At 31.8% G+C, this 17,348-nt stretch overlaps 3 protein-coding genes across 3 annotated transcripts; all 3 read right to left on the minus strand.

The window, feature by feature from the left end:
* Positions 1–1,472: 1,472 nt before the first annotated feature.
* SsRbeta (signal sequence receptor beta) lies at positions 1,473–5,271 on the minus strand. The gene is made up of 3 exons (XM_088228333.1): positions 5,138–5,271; positions 4,623–5,000; positions 1,473–1,850 (listed from the first exon to the last, which is right to left on the minus strand). The coding sequence occupies exons 2-3, from the start codon at positions 4,995–4,997 to the stop codon at positions 1,650–1,652; spliced, it is 576 nt and encodes a 191-aa protein (XP_088084459.1). The 5' UTR covers positions 4,998–5,000; positions 5,138–5,271; the 3' UTR covers positions 1,473–1,649.
* Positions 5,272–8,082: 2,811 nt separating this feature from the next.
* Positions 8,083–14,259, minus strand: LOC148280462 (centromere/kinetochore protein zw10 homolog). Its single transcript, XM_088228332.1, has 6 exons — positions 14,068–14,259; positions 12,113–13,880; positions 11,594–11,800; positions 10,892–11,021; positions 8,482–8,623; positions 8,083–8,397 (listed from the first exon to the last, which is right to left on the minus strand). The coding sequence occupies exons 2-6, from the start codon at positions 13,611–13,613 to the stop codon at positions 8,182–8,184; spliced, it is 2,196 nt and encodes a 731-aa protein (XP_088084458.1). The 5' UTR covers positions 13,614–13,880; positions 14,068–14,259; the 3' UTR covers positions 8,083–8,181.
* Positions 8,083–14,259, minus strand: LOC148280463 (uncharacterized). The gene is made up of 6 exons (XM_088228334.1): positions 14,068–14,259; positions 12,113–13,880; positions 11,594–11,800; positions 10,892–11,021; positions 8,482–8,623; positions 8,083–8,397 (listed from the first exon to the last, which is right to left on the minus strand). The coding sequence occupies exons 1-2, from the start codon at positions 14,148–14,150 to the stop codon at positions 13,613–13,615; spliced, it is 351 nt and encodes a 116-aa protein (XP_088084460.1). The 5' UTR covers positions 14,151–14,259; the 3' UTR covers positions 8,083–8,397; positions 8,482–8,623; positions 10,892–11,021; positions 11,594–11,800; positions 12,113–13,612.
* Positions 14,260–17,348: the final 3,089 nt, after the last annotated feature.

The raw sequence follows: 17,348 nt of genomic DNA on the forward strand, positions 1-17,348 counted from the left end.
CGAGGGTCAAATCCAGCAGAAAGGCTTAGACACATTGAACCCTTAGACTGCTAAACAACGATATATCGTTGTTCTTAATCCGTGTCATAAAGTTCTAACTAGACTATTGCTGACGCCATAATCCCCAAAAGGGTAAATGAATTCGAGAACTGCTTGTTGCACTTGTCTGTCAGTGGTATAAAACATTAAACAAAATAAAAGTAACTTATGCAACGGGTTATTATTTAGTTTCATACACTAGTTACTGGTTTCATACAAATTGGATTTATTTTTAAGGAAATTCAACTATTTATTTATATCTGCCTCGTAGTGTAATTGTTGGCGCGTATGCTATTACGAACGAGGTTCCCTGGTTAATTCAATTAGGGTTTGAATAATACATTAATGAAAAATAAAGTTTTATTTATATTATATTTCCAAAGGTTACCTGACATAATCTTAATTTACCTTAAAAAATTGTAAATAAAATATTATTAATATGGAAAAAAGTCATTTTTCGTAGGCCGCAAAATTATTATAGATGGGGATTGTAAGTAGGTGTTTAAAAATATGGACTAAGGTACTTATACTTATTTTTTAACAATAACATAGGTTATAAGGCCTTTTAATGTCCAGAAATTTCTAGATATGTTTTACTCAATTTTTGCTTAGCATGCATAGAAGTGGTAAATTCGATAATACATAACAGAGCACTTTGCCCTGCAATCAACAAAAAAACCATCATAATTACGTCGACTATTAAAACAATGCGCATTGAGATCGCTGTATGATATAATTTTTGTTTGTTTTTATTTCACAATAAGAAAGGGTTTACAACCGCTGCACAACAATGTGATGTGAATGGCAAATGTTGTCTATTTTACTCACTCCATTGGGCGTGAATTATAAATATATGAAATGGAAGATTATTTTTAGAATTGACATTAACTTTTAAAACAGTAGTGTGTTTGGAAAAAAACTTATTCGATAAAATATATAAATAATAGCATTTCTGATTAGATTCTTGAAAAACTACTAGGGTTAAATATGGTTATTGTTGTTAGTCTGCAGTCTTTATTCTTGGAAATATCGGGAAAGTCAAAAATATTTTGTTAACTCGGATCTTTAAATTACACTGGCTCTGTAATGAGTACAGAGATATTGATATATTTAGTTCTTTCTCAATATGCGCAGTAAAAAAGTCTATGTATAGTTTTTCTGTGTGTATTATTTACTGTTTAAATTTCACTATCAATAAAGATAACTCCTACACGTAGGTTCATGTCTTTTGTTATACTTATTATTCTGGCTTTGTTTATTGTACATGTTTACTTTTTTGTAATTCTATATTGTTACATTGTATTCATTAGAATATTGTATATTGCACTAAATTGTATTTTTTAAAATGTAAAAACAGCCCTAAAGTGTATAAAGAAACAAATAAATAAATAAAAATATAGGGGTAAGAAAAAGGTAATAAAACAAAATCAAAATTATTGTAAAAAAAACTTCTTTTATTCAACTCATAAGCAATAATTTATATAATATAACACAATCATGATGATGAGAGAAAACTACTCACAACGAAATCACAGTTCTCCAATTAATGAAATTGATTAGATAACTAATCGATGAAATAATTATTATAAACTATTGTAGCGGATAAGATCTCACTGTGCCTTTTTCGATTTGCCTAATTTTTCATATTTGCTCTTTGAGGAGTACCACAATCCGAAGGGAATGGCAAGGGAAGGGAGGGTCATCAGTGCGAAGGCAGCCCAGTCCAGAATATGGGATGAGAACTTTCTATCATAATCTCTGAAGGCAACGATGGCTCCTTCTCCCGGTTCACTACTGACAGCAAACTGGAACTGAAAAACAAAAATAATAACCTCAGACTAATAACTAGAAAAGAAAAGTAAGAAAGTAGGGCGGGCAGCTACTGGTTGATATGTATGCTCCATTTTATCTATCTCATTTATCTGGTAGGTGATCGAACTGTATGGACCCCGAAAATGTGGAAAGGGTGTGGCAAGCTGTAGAAGTCAGCCCTCGTCGTTCAGCTCGCGCTCTTAGGATATCAGACATGTCAGTCTGAAGAATTTGGGAGTGTGGTTTCAGACAGAGTGTGGTTTCAGCAAGATGGGGGCCACTTGCCATTCATCAAAAGTATGGCTTTTTTGAGACAACATTTTCCTGGACGTCTGATTTCACTGCGTGGGAATGTTGAGTAGCCTTCTTGGTCGCCAAATTTGTCGCCTTTTAACTATTTTTATGGGCTTACCTAAAGACTAAAGTTTATGTAGACAAACATGAGAAATTCAAATGGTTCCGGGTGCCATGCTTAAAAGGAGTAAGGACAATTTCACCAGTCGTCTACAAGAATGCCTTGACAGAAATCGACTTTTCGCGGCTGTTTTTTTTTATTTTTATGTGTCGATTAAAACTGAAATGGCAATGTGCCGGACTCCGTATATTTATATATGTAAAAGGCACAAAGTGACGTTTGACATTTGATTCAAATAAAAATGACACCATAATTGAAATAGAGTGAATTATTAGAATACAATTATTTCCTCCTTATTTTTACATTAAAAACAGTTAACTGATTGTTTTTTTTTTAATGTGATACATAATAATAATAAAAAACATTTATGGGAAGATTAAGAAATATAATATAATAGATATTAACAGAAGTATTCTTATTTATAAAACAATAATACTTATGTCAAAAAAAAACAATAAAAAAAAATATCCACATATAAATGACTGTTTATAGATACTTAATACAATAAAAGGGAAATCAAAAACATTAAAATTCTTCAAAATAAGGCAATGAGGATAATACTCAATAAATGAGTATAATACATTCAAATTTACAAAGAAAGCATAAGGTGATTGGCTTTCTCACAGTAAAGCAATAAATAAAATAAATGTAATAAAATCAATTTGTCTTATCTCTAATGTTTTTGCAAAATGATGTAACCTTGTAAGAATGTAGTTAATAATTTGGTTTATTTTAGTTATAAAGCTAATTTTATATGATTGTGATCAAATTATAAATAAGCTTATCAAACTAACAATGCTAACACATGAAACTAGAGATACAAAAATGAGTCTCAAAACTCATTATACAAGGGTTTAAAAGTGTACAATGGAAATGAAATGAAAAGAAAAAATGGGAAGCCTTGAAATATTTCAAGTCAACAATGTTTTGAGTATGTCCGAATGTTTGTAGACAGGCTGGATTTCACTCCCTAGGGAGTCATTAAGATTTAAATTTATTGCAACGGAGACAGAAAACATTTTTGAAAAGGAAATATGGAAGTCTAGGCATTCACATCATCGTCAGCCTCGTGGTGTAGTGGCCAGCGCGTTTGCCTACCACGCAAGAGGTCTCGAGTTGGATTTCCGACACGGTTGACATGAAATATTTATTTAAAAAGGTGTTTTTACATGAGAATATTTCATAGTCCCTGGACTGGCACCTAAAGCCTAAGACTGACCATCTTACCTTCATGTAACAGAAATGATAAAAAAAGCTGCATTGGTGCACCATTTCAGTGCTGCATTAGGAGCGGAAAGAGAATGATGATGAGGTATTTACAGGGATTATAATCTGTCATCGGCTGGTTTAAGTAGCCACTTTACGGAAGAGTTGAGGAAATGTGGATGTTTAAACATAGGCAGACTGGTGAATGTTAGTGTGTAAAGTGATAAATTAAACCAGCCAATGACTAGTCATAAGCCCCGTAAATGCCTAGACTTTCATATTCCCTTCTCATAAATGCTTTCCCTGCCTGTATAAATTTAGATATTTAAAATCAATATGATATAATATCTTCCCAAATTTTGGAATATGCAATGATATTAAAAGTTTGTTATTGTGAGTTCCTAAGACGTCACGAAGCAACTTAATAAAGCATAAATAAAAAAGTGAAAACAAAGAAAATTATTACTTATGCAAGTAAAGGTCTAAGCTAAAAATATGTGTTTTCTCTATATGGTCAACATACAAATCAACAAATAAATGTTCGTAGATAAATCTCAACCTGTCTAAATTTATTATAGGGCCCTGTAAATGCCAAGACTTCTATATTCCCTTCTCAAAAATGTTTTTCTTCTCTGTTGCAATACATTTAGATTGTAATAACTCCCTAGGGAGTGAAATCCAGCTTGTCTACAAACATTTGGATATACTCAAAACATTGTTGAATCTGTTAACCAATTTGTTAAAAGTGTATTAAATAGTTATTCCAAATCTAATCAAAGTGAAATAATTTTTCATATAACATACTCAAGTTAAATTACTTCCTTTATTTGAACTTAAAGGTAATGTTTCAATTATGTTACAACGAAAAGTTGTGTCCAGATAAAACATTAATTTTTATTGACAATTTGTGTGTATTCTTACATACATCGTTCAACTTTTAAATAAGTTTGGAAACGTAGGCTGATTTTTCAGAAGCAGATACAAATGGCATATTAATAATATAGTGTAGGAGTCAGCATTACAGATTTTCATTAAAGTCTGGTAAAAATAGTATAAGTGGTGGTAAATTGAAATGTTCAACTAAGCGGATGCTCCGATGACCTACATGAGTAAATTATATTGTAATACAGATTTTGATGGGTAAACTTACTTCAGTGGCATCTTCTGATGGCTTGTATTGAATTTCTGCAGCTGTGAAGTTGAAATAACCAAACTTTTTGGGTCTCACAGTTACAATATGCGAGACATTAGTTTGGGGTGGAATTCTATCAATGGATGCACTCAATTCTCCTCCTACGACGGTAAAGGCTTCAGGGTGGAATCCATTGTCAACTAACTGCACATTTACTGCGGCGGAGTTCCCGATATTATAAAGGGTATATTTAACGATTATGTCCATATCCTCTACCAAATACTTATTTAAAATTTGCTTTGACACGAGCAGACGGGCTTTTGATACTTCTTCATCGCAGAAGGTTGAGCTAGTTAATGCAAATAGTACAGCTATTACTCCAAAGAAACGCATTTTCTGTAATAAATAAGAATAATTACGAACATATTATAACCTTTTGAATTTTAAAGTTTTCTAAAACATCTAAAATGAACAACGCGCGATTCTGCGTGATATAAATGAAAACATTTAAAGAAAGTTATTGTAATACTTACTAAAGATGCTGGAAAAATATATTTAAACAATAATATAATAGATAAATGTAAAGTCGCGAAAGTAACTAAACGCCGACAACTTAAAACGAAGCACAGTCCCAGCACCTGTGTAGCTGACGTTTCTCTACGTATTCAATTTTATTGCCATCATAATGCCACGTTCGCTTATGCTATAACGAATACTAACGGCTACAAACACATTACCACGGCGATATATTCATGTGATAATAAGCTTTATGTTTGATTTATGGAAAGACTTTTATGGGATGACAAATTTACTGGTTCAAGATGACATTTTAAAAAGTTCTTACGCAGATAAGAGGGCTTTTTTCTTTATGAACATAAAATTAGAATTTATTTGTACTTTCAAAATTTTTGGTAATATTTTTTTTCAGGCCTGGGTGTTCTGTGTTGTATAATTTTCAATTCAGCCGATACAACTTTTAGTCTCTTAGCAGGGCAGTATAGATAACAATCAAGAATCAACTGTTTTTATTTTATTTAATTTATTAGAGAGAACAACAGCATTAAAAATATACACATCAATATAATATATGAGAGCATAAAATAAAAATAGTAGTATTAGTGTTCCACAAAAATAAAATTTAAAAAATCATTGAATTTCAGAAAAGAGAACATAAAAAACACTAAATATGTGTGTGGGGGTGCATAGGTATGGGGTAAAAGTTGGGCTTTGGTTTTTATTTTTAACTAAATGAAAACTAAAATGATCAGAAGGTGATGCAAGTAGGATTAACTTATCAATACCAAGAAAAAATAAAATGATATGGGTCAAAACTTTAAAATAAACCCTATTACAATTTCTTCATGAATGTAGAGTAAGTTCCCTTTTATTTTTAAAACTGACGCACATCTTCCAGGCATCTACTTTATTAGCTTCTAGCGTCTTTCCAGGAGAATATTATTGTTACTGATACTTTTATACACTCAAATAATTAGTTTAAATGTTTCGAATTCTAATTTTATATAATTCAATAAATCCTAAATAAGGTTGAGAATTTCTGATTGTGACAGAATTATCCAGAAACTCCTTTTTTGCTGTATATGCTACATGTTTCGGGTATAGCATGTACAGCAAAATTGTGAATGAAATTTCCAAACTACTGGTAAGCTTTCTGGTTATGGTTTTTTAATGTTTTTTTTTTTAAATACAGGAATTGCATTATTTTCGACCTAACTTTATATTATATATGTACTTCAAAGGAATATGTAGTTATTTTTTTGCTTAGCCAAAAAATACCATACACTTCTAAATTTACGTCAAAGAAAAACTTTATAATGTCATTATGATTATATTCTGTGGAATAGGATATTATTTTAAACTAAAAGCACTTATCTTTATTATATTTTTTTGAATTGCGAGTAAATTATATGTAGGTACTATTTTTTTCTTACTACCTCCTCCAGATATTTCCCTTATTGTGTTGAGCAGGCTTGAGAATTTCAATGATTCACAAAGTATTTCTGACGGTGAAACCACCAAAAGGGGCTCCCATGCTAGACAGGTTGGTGTTGAGAAATCAGACGAAAGGAGATCGAAAGGTAGCCCATGCCTGAGTGGGTAGGTTGATCTGATCTTAGGGGTCATAAGGCATTTTCCCGCAGACCTCGAGAGGGTAAGGCTAACCACCTTACCTCCCTAAATCCACTGATAACAAAACCCCCACAAAATGCCTCGGACACCGGCATCCGTCATATCTGACCCGGCAACCTTAAAAGAATAAAGAATTTAGAAAAAACACTCTTATTTAACAACTCTTCCCTGCGTATTGGTTCACTTCTTTCAGCACAAATATGCTAAGGCTACTAGATTACAGAGAGCTCCTTCCGGCAGCTTTTCTCATTCGGCAATGAGCAATAAATTCTTCTGTGTATGTGGGCACCGCCAGGAGATTTATGTCCTCAACTGGGAGTGCGTCTAGGAATAGCAGGTGCCATATTTAACAGTATGAAGATCGGATATTTACTAAGTGAAAACCAAATGCTGCCTATATAACGTCTGCATAAGACCTATTCTCAGAGGAGAATTCCATAGAGATGGATTATAATCGTGGCCCAAAACAGCAAAATATTGAGTTTCAAGAATAGATATCTCAGAAGGATGTTGGTATGCGGTAACTTGACTTTGTAAGTAATGAAGTAATAAGAGAATGGACGCAGAAAACTCCAGTGACAAACATCATCAAGCGGAGGTGATACAGTTGACTCTTTATATTTATATATTATTTTGAGTGAACTACTAAGCATTTTAAAAGTGAATATCCCAACAAGAAACCTAACACAATTATTTTTTTTTCTGAAAACCATGAAACTAATTAAGATTTTTACTCAGCCTTATCTAGAATTCTTAGAGCTGCGAACAAATATCCAAGAGTTCATCAAGATTTATAGATTTCTCAACAATATGAAGAACTTTTTGCAAAAAAAGGAAAATGCTATAGGCATTTATAAGGCTTATGACATGTTTTGTTTTTCAAAATACATTATTTAACTAGCCTGGAACTAAACTGGTCTATGTTACAAAATAAAAAAACTTTAGAAAGCAGATGAAACACGCATTTCAGCGTGCACTATTAATTTATGATCTGTGAATCTTTTACATCCTTATGGCTTAGTAGTTAGCATAACACTGCATTCAAAAAGATTTGATAGTGAAACAATAAAAAAGTTTTTTTTTAAAAACATTTTATTTAGACCACTTTTTCTCGGATAGATTTCATATTTTTAAATTCAATAATGCTCATAACTCGTGTTCACCAAAAATGTTCCAGGCTAGCCATTTGTTATTATTATTGGTTATAGGCAGGCAGCCTTTGCTGATGCGCCTATATCTCGTGTACTGTTTTTTGTCTGCGTTTTCATCCTTCAAAAAGTATCCAAACGGTAATTTTTATCTTCCTTAGAAACATGAGAAAAACAAAAAAAACAGTTAATCACATTTTATTAGACCACCGTTACAAACTTATAGTAAAACAAACAAACAAACCTTTATATTTATAATTAACAAAACCAAAATTTATAAATTACTTGATTTTAGAAAGAACACTCGCTCTAAATGTGGTGTTTTGGAATAATGCTCTAATTAGTCTTTTCATTTCTTCTGGTTTAAAATGTAAAGCAAGCGGCCCATTGCCATTAAACCATCTCTCTTCAATATCTGCAAGAGTTCCGCGCAAAACTATAATTAACTCATTTAACTTTCCCCACAAAGTGACGTTGACAAGTATTTCTCGTTCATTCTAAAACAAAGATCATATGACAGAAATTAAAATTTAACTGGAGATAAATTTGATCTGGGAATTGAAAATTGATAGGATTTTTACCTGGTATATTTGAGGCAGCCTATTTAATACAATCTTGTATATTTCTGAGAGTTGCGAGGCAACATCTGCTGTTATATCTTCTTGTATGAGGACCTTGGAAACAAGCTCCTCTACAAATGTGTTTGCAAGACACGTAATCAACCTATAAAGTGGGCAATTAATTAGAAAGTTTATTGGTTTGACAACATTAGATCTTTGTAGGTGAAAATGTTGGATTCTGACTTGTATATAAAAAAAAATGACACTCATTAATATTATAAATTGCAGACATGAGTGGATAAAAATGTTGTATTGGAACAAGCCATGTTTGCAAATAATACCCTAATGTAAATAATAATTACAGCTAATGAGGAAGTTTGATGCTAAGGGAAATTAGATACAAAAAATGTTTGCTTGCAGCTGGTAAAAATTAGAGCATTTGTAGGGTGAAGTTTCTCTAGGGCGTAATTTTTTTTTTTTAAAATGATTTAAAAAAAAAATTAATACTTTAAATGACACACAAGGTCTTCTAAATCAATCAATGATAAAGTGTTGTGATAGATTTCCGGTTTCCAGAATGCCAACCTACCAATCAGAAAAACTTTCCAAAGAGAACTAGTGATGTTAGGTGCGGAGTAAGTAAAAAAAAATACAAGATTGTAGCGATAATAAGATACATAAATTTTTTTGGCTTAGTTTCATCTTCTTCTTCGTTTTTAAATGGCGTTTTCACCTCTCAACTTGGGTGTTCTGGCCAGTGTCGAGTTTTTAAATTTTTTTTTTACATATTTACACATGTGTTAGTAATATAGTATTTACAAGTTAGTATTTAATATAATATATACATATAATAATATAACATATTTACAGCTTAACACCATTTATAACTGGATATTTACATGTAATTTTAAATACACATTTATTGGGTGGGGCCAGGAGAGTAAGAATATGTGTCCAATACGCATTCTGCATATGGAAGATGTCTCAAATTTGTTCAGAATCACTTTGGAAAACCAAGGCTTTTTTGTTACATTTTGTTTCAATTGGAAAAGTTGTCTTCCCTTGGCTTGGGATGAGGCTACCCAATATTCTTGCCATGTGCAAAGTTTCTGCTCCTTTGTCATAACGAGGAGATCATCCAGTGGTAGGAAATTACTATAGGCAGGATCCCCGGAATGGACTGCCTCCTTTGCCAACTGTCCACTCTCTCGTTACCGGGAATACCACAATGGCTTGGGATCCAAGACATAAAAATGCCTTTATTGGATGCCTCTGATAAAGAAAGAAGAAATCGAGTTTCCACGCAGAGTTCGTCCTCGGGATAAGAGGATTTGATTTTTTGTAAGGCACTCAGGGAATCCGACAGGATAAGAAACTTGCTATATTGTGAGCTTAAAGCGGATTTGACAGCTTCTCTGATTGCGATACATTCCGCTGTAAATATGGATGCAATTTGTACAAATTTTGAAAGTCGTCGTCTTCACAATATCTGACCGAGATCCATCAGAGTAGATAATTCTCCAACCTATCTACCTTGATGACCGAATACGGTTGAATGTACACCAGGGCTGTAGGTGGCTTTTAACTCCAAATGTGAGTTCAATATTTGGGACCTTGAGGTGATTTTCACAAAAATGGCGCTATATAAATTATCCAAACATTTAAATTTATTTCAACAGAGAGGGTAAATTTTTGAGAAGGGAATATGGAAGTCTAGGCATTTACAGGGCTTATGACCTGTCGTTGGCTGGTTTAAGTGGCCACTTTACACACTGTGTAACATTCACCATTCTGCCAATGTTTGAACATCCACATCTCTATTACTTCACAAGTCAACAGATGGAAGATTTGAGGAAATGTGGATGTTCAAACATGGGCAGAATGGTGTATGTTACACAGTGTGTAAAGTGGCCACTTAAACCAGCCAATGACAGGTCATAAGCCCTGTAAATGCCTAGACTTCCATATTCCCTTCTCAAAAATTTTCCCTCTCTGTTGAAATAAATTTAAATATGAACAACTCCCTAGGGAGGAAATCCAGCCAGTCTGCAAGCATTTGGACATAATCAAACATTGTATCCAAACATTATTATGTATATATAAACTTTAAATGGAAAACGATAAAGGGGAAGAAGGTCTTTAGGGTTAATGTTAAATTCAAAAGATTTGTAAAAATTAAAGCTGTTGACAACTTATGGCTTAGTTTGAGACTATACACAAATTTAAAAAAAAGAAACCAATGAACTTCCTCATTCAAATAAAATTTAACTCAAGGTGTATTATTCAAATGTTATTATTTAAAGGCCGATTCACAACACAAAAACTCTTTTATAAGCTTAAATTCAATAATTACATAAAAAAATATATATTACAGAAGTATTAAAAAAAAGTTTCATGATAGTAAATTTCTGTAGTTTCACTAAAAACAAACCTTGAATATACATTTGGCGGTAGGATTCCTATCCATATAGTTTTTAGAAGCTGCAATTGTCTTAAACATTGTCTTATACTTTGCTCCGCATTTTCACTTAGAAAGTCCTTAGTAGCAATATAGTTGATATCTAAAATGTTAGAATAAAATAGTGAAAATTGTCTTTCATTTCAAGTATCGATGGATAGACATAGTATAAAAATATGGCATTAATAACAGAACAAATCACACCCTGAGTTTACAACAGTAGTATGTTCTGAGATATAGGAAATATATTTTGAAAATCAAAAATTAGATTTTTAAGATGTGTTTTACCTTTTTTATGCATTAATGTGTGAATTTAAACTAACTTTCCATTAACACTTTAAAGCTTGTGATAAATGCAATTGTTTTGCATTTAAATCTCGAATATGAGAAATTTGTACAAACTTCGGTTTTACACTCACAGTGCGAAATGTAAAACTTAGTATGAAGGCATCTCCCACAACTTATCAGAATTCGCCCGTTAAAATATACAGCCAGTATATTTATTACAAAAACTGTATTTAAATGAATAATTAATTTTGAATGTGAAAATGGTAAAATATTCCATAAATCATATAAAAAGTGTTTAAATAGTAAAATTACAACATTTACATTTTATCCACTTTAATAAAATTAATTTTATACTACTATACTGCTATATTGTGTGTATGTACGTACCCGAAGATCGAATAGTATCAAGAACTTGTTTTCTCTGCATTCTCATATGGCTCAAAAGTTTTTCCACTGCAAGATCTCGCAGTTCCTTAACTTGGTCACAAAACGATATTGTATAGTCAAACTCCCTATTTTGTAACTGCTTTGCCCACCTTGGTCCAAAAGTTAAGAGAAAATGAGCCAAATACATACAATTGTTATGAAAGAGTGCTGAAAAGGAAAAATAATAAGAAAAATAAAACTCAATGCCATTTCACAACTTCAGTTAGTTATACGAAATTATGTTTAAGAAAAACAAAAAAAAAATTGCTTCACAGGGTTGGATCTAGCGCCCTATCACTGAAAAGGGACAAGAATATACTTGTTTTTAACTAATACGAGCATGTTATTCTACCCCCCTTGTAAGCAAGTGTCCGGTTCTTTGTGCCAACTGAACCTATGGTAGGTCCGGCTCTGTTGGTTCATAAGACAGTGATAAAAAAATAACGGAGAGAAAAACATATGGTAAAAAATATAACTTACCAACTTGTTGAGGCATGTTTTCAAGTAATGTTTTGAAATATAGTGGTACTATAGCGATGTAAAGTTCAAATACATTTCTGGCAGTATAATAGAGCCGTTTTGCGCAAACTTCTGAAGCTTGAGCTGCTTGTTCCATCATCACCACAACAAGATCGAGGAGTTCTTGGCTAGATCGGGATACGGCGCATCTTGGGAATAAGAAGGGAGAAGAATGGAAAGCTTTTCCGAACATCACCAAATATTCATCAGTTCTTGGAATATCGCTACAAATATTATCTTTGTCAATTGACTCTACATCTGTTCCTACTGACATGATATTGTCCAGATCTTTTTTCATTATATTTCTTGCATTTTCCAGAAAATACTGACTAGTTTTATTCGCAAACAAAACATCTACATTGTTCGCGTATTGTAGTATGGAGAAGTTATCAGTTTCAAAAAAGTTAATACTCGCCAAAAATTTTTGAAATGCTTCTACTTGCGAAGTAACTTGACCGTAGTCCTGCAACTCACTGATACAGTTAGGAATAGTATGGACGAGGCAATCTTTGATTAACGTGTCACTAAAATCTATGCAGACCATCGATCCCAGTAGTCTGAGCAAAGTGGTACCATCAGGTAAAGTATAGTCAAAATTTAAATTGAGAAAATTAAATAGTATTTTCAAATTTTTCAATACAACCTCATAGTGAGGTGTTAGCGAGGTTTTGGTGTTTAACGGTATTATTATTTTTAGGGTTTCTGGATTATCAGCTATATACTCAATTTCTGTAGTAACATGAATAATAGGATTCATTACGTGTTTTAGAAGAAAGTTAGAAAAGTTCTTCATTTCCATGTTAATTTGCTTGGAAGCAATCAGGGCATCGAGTACCTCAGTTTTGTTGTTCAAAGTACTGTTATTAAAAATTATAGTGATAATTTTGCTGTCGTCAATAACAACATCGGACCAATGAAGGAAGCTACTCCATAAATCGGATAAATCATTTAATAATTGCTCCCAGCACAATACTAAGTCGGTCTTCAGAAGTTTAAACAAGCCCAAAGCCTCCAATCCTTCAACGGGATTGTTCAGAAGATCTGTTAACAGGGATAGGGCTGTAACAGCACCGTGGAGTTTGTTATCTCTTTTAAGTTGATGAAACACTCTCAGTTGAGTGTCGCATGTCACCAACTGTTCTAATATGTTTAGACTGAAATTAGTTTCCTCCAAATTGTAGGATATTTCTTGAAGTTCTAGGGTAGAGTTTAGAATATCTTGCAAAGCTTCTCCTTCTATGTGATTTTGATAAACTGTGATTTCATCGATTAAGGCATTTGAAGACTCGAGTTTATCCTGACAATTGCTAACAATACTGTCTATACCGATATGCCCCTTGTGGAGAAAAGATTTCAATTCAGTTTTGAGTTGTGAAATTTTATCAACTACTAGAATTTTTTTCTCAGCGGAATTCACCAATTCCTCCGTATTACCAATACCCATTACGCTTTGAATCTCCATTATTTCCGTCTTCGGCTCTCGGATCTACTATCCTTTTTCTTTTTTTTAGGCTTATCATCAGTGTCTCTTTTTATTCCATAGCACGATTCTCGCTTACTTGATCTATTAAATCTGTAATTGTTGGAGCTGACGGCATGTCTGATGGTGTTTTTTAGAAAAGTTTTGTTTGTTGAAGGTAACTGACTTTTTAACCACCCTGAAGGACCAACTGCTTCAGCTCTGATTGCTCCACGGCTGGCTTCTCTCAATAGTTCTTCTAAAGCCAATCTAAACAAATTAAAATTATTACAAATAAATAAATACAGCCATTGGAAGGTTGAAATTTGATATCTACTTTAAAGAAAGCTAATTAATCTGGTAAAAGGCTAATATCATAATTATATTTCACTTAAAACATCACTGCATTGAAAAAGGCAGTGATGAGATTAAATTTCTGCATATATTTTATACAAACTTTTCAAGTGTTGAATCGTCAATGTTTTTCTTAGGATCCTTTTCTTCTTCAATTTCCTTTGGGATTTCAAGAGGCTCTGACATATTTCATCAAGAAGTTTGCAGTTTAATTTCACCAATCCACAAATCAGCGAAATACAAATAACGACATGCTGTCAATGTGTCAGTCCGCCATTTCCAATAAAATTTCAACAGATATGTCAAAAATACACCATAGACTAAATTGAGTGCTATGCTAACCAATAAAAAACTATGAGGTGTAGGTACAGTGTCCAACTGAGAAATAATATAATATACGTATGTTACGTTCCAAATATATATAAAAACAATAATTCATAGTCCCTGGACTGGTACCTGAAGCGTAAGATTGATCATCTAACCTAAATGTAACATTTTTTTCATCAAGATACGCTGCGATTGGTGTAGTGATTGGTCCAATGCAGTGCCCTATGCATCATAAGGTGTGGAAAGGAAATGATGATGATGATGATATGTTAAAAATAATCAAGAAAACGTTGCACCTACAAGAGAAGTTTGAAAATCAATATGGATTTAGTATAAAATATACGTTATTTTAAAGCAACATATCGTTACTATTTTTATTTATTTTATATTAAATTATGCAGACACACAAGTGCTCGTGCAAAATTTTCGCAAGTACTTATTATGTAAAAAATCCGAAACTTCATTTAAATGGCGCTATACAAATCATCCATAATTAAAATAAAATACAAAACAAAGTACTTTATTAAATGTAGGTATTACGAAACTTAGTAGTAAATGTAAACACCGCGCCGCGTTGTATCAAATAGAATTATCCTTTTATTTGCGGATATTTTATATGGATCTTTAAAGTGACCTTTTGGATTGAAAGTTAACATTTTATGGTTAAAGTAATTTTCATACATGTTATAAGATTAAAGGTAGGGGTGGTAAAAAATGTTTGAAATAGTTATTTTTATAGAGTTATTCTCGAGAAACATATTGAACCGAAAATTACTCTGAGCCGACGTAAACACTAGGTAATATAGGAAAAAAATCATGCGTACATATAATTTGCAGCCTGTTTAATAATATAATTGGAGTCAATGCGAGTGATATAAAATAAACTTGAATATTTTATTCGTGGTGTAGTGGTTAAAACGCTTGACTCACGCATGTAAGGTTCCGGGTTCGATTCTCGGTGAGAACATAAAAAAAAAAAAAAAAATGTAATTTTTCTCAAGCCGGGTGTTCAGTGATATAATTCACCACTATAATTGGGCTTCCTGGTCTGTTGTAGTGCAAAATAATAATAATAATAAATTCAAAAGGGAAATCAGTCACCACCCGTAATGAACATAAATATGTTTATTTTTTAATGTAAATATGTAGGTATAAATGGTATTAAGTTGTTAATAATTTATGTTGTTGTCCTAATTAATTGATATTGTTATATAATATATAAAGTGTATGAAATAATCAATACTAATACACTCACTGGTAGTTTTTCTTCTTACTTATTCGTACATTTTAATACCATTTATAACTACATATTTAGTACATAAAAATTTAACATAAAATACTGAGGTGTTTTAGCCAGTTGAGAGTTGGAAAAGTCCAAAAAAACTAAGAAGAAAAAAGAGAAATCAGCAACAGCATGCAGGCATTGGCATTGTGAGTGGTAAATATAATATTATTTTTTCATTTTCAATTTAAATTCACAAAGGTAAACATGTACAAACATTTTAACCTTTGTTTTTCAAATTCTATTCTTGTATAATATAACTTTTATTTTCGATACATTACGTATATTGTTAATTATAAGTTTGAAATTATTTTTAGTCCAGTAAAAAAATACAAAAGCTTCATAAAAAAATTAGATGTGTTCGAAAAAATAAAATTTAAAGCAGGTCCGAAAAAACCGTAGTCACCCCCCCCCCCCCCCCAGGATAGAAATATTTCTGTTTTGATTGAGTAATTGGGACCATAAACATGAGAGAGGGGGGTTTGGGATTTGCCACACTGCCAGCGTTGCCAGATCTACCGATTTTTCGGTAGATCTACCGATTTTGGGAGCAATCTACTGATCTACCGAATTCGATTGAAATTTTACCGATTTTTATACATTTCCTTACTTTTTCTACACAGCAAAATTTCAATGCAAATAAAATGAATTCAAATTATAATAATTTATTGCTTGTTTGCTCACTTCGATTGCCATCAGTTGCTTATTTAAAAAAAACTGCTTATCTATCGTACATAAGTATACAATGAATGATATATTAATTATGGAATTGGCTAGTATTGTTGAATATAATATGGTAAAATAAATCTTGGCATAGAATTTCATCACATTATTGAAACATGTATATATGTCTATTTTATGAAGTGAAATGTAGAGGGATCACTTTTCACATTGAAAATAATATAAATGGTTTTATCGTCAGTTAAATATCTATTTAAATTTAGTTGATCATTGTTTTAATAATTTGTTCAGTACTTCAGCAGTTGGCAGTATTTTTTAAGTTGCACTGAAAGAACTTTAAAACGTTAATTTTTTCCTTGTTTGGCAATAAAAATACTATGTATTTTGATAACATTGTCATTCATTCACAATAAAATAATATTTTGAATTTTAATCTATGTATTATATTATTATTTTTTATAAGAAACAACTCAAATATTCCTTTTCTTAAATGAATATTTAAGTATAGAAATGAAATATTGTAATTTACATTTTTTTGTAAGAAAAAGAAGACATTATAAATCACTATATTTTGGTGATTCACTTATTGCAGTCCTTTTGGTTTTCAATTGTTCATTTACCAAGCGTTTTCAACTATTTAAAGCAACGGCCTTAGGCAAAACGGCGCTTTAATTTCGAACAACTGCCAAATTTATTTTTGCCTACCCCTTCTCCCGAATCTACCGATTTATTTTTCTGAATCTACCTTTTTTCGCTTGATCGGGTCTGGCAACGCAGCACACTGCTTTAAACAGTTGTTTAGATACAGTTTCACGTAATATTCTTCACATAATAGTTTAATAATAATAGTAGTAATAATAGTATAATAATAATATAACAATAGTATAATATAATTTAATAATATAATAATAGTATAATAATAAATAATAGTAAATTAATAATAATAATAGTTTTTCGTTATAAGTAACGAATACATTTTTTTTGTGGTCTCTGGTTTGTCACAATAATGCATAATATATTATAATCTGTGGTTTGTAGTTTTATTTCACTTTGCACTGTCAAATCTATGGCGGAGTGTTTTTGATGTTTGACGG

The sequence above is a fragment of the Micrasema longulum genome, unplaced genomic scaffold (assembly GCF_059751315.1).
Source record: "Micrasema longulum isolate JH-2025_06_02 unplaced genomic scaffold, ASM5975131v1 h1tg000578l, whole genome shotgun sequence".
Lineage (NCBI taxonomy): Eukaryota > Metazoa > Arthropoda > Insecta > Trichoptera > Brachycentridae > Micrasema > Micrasema longulum.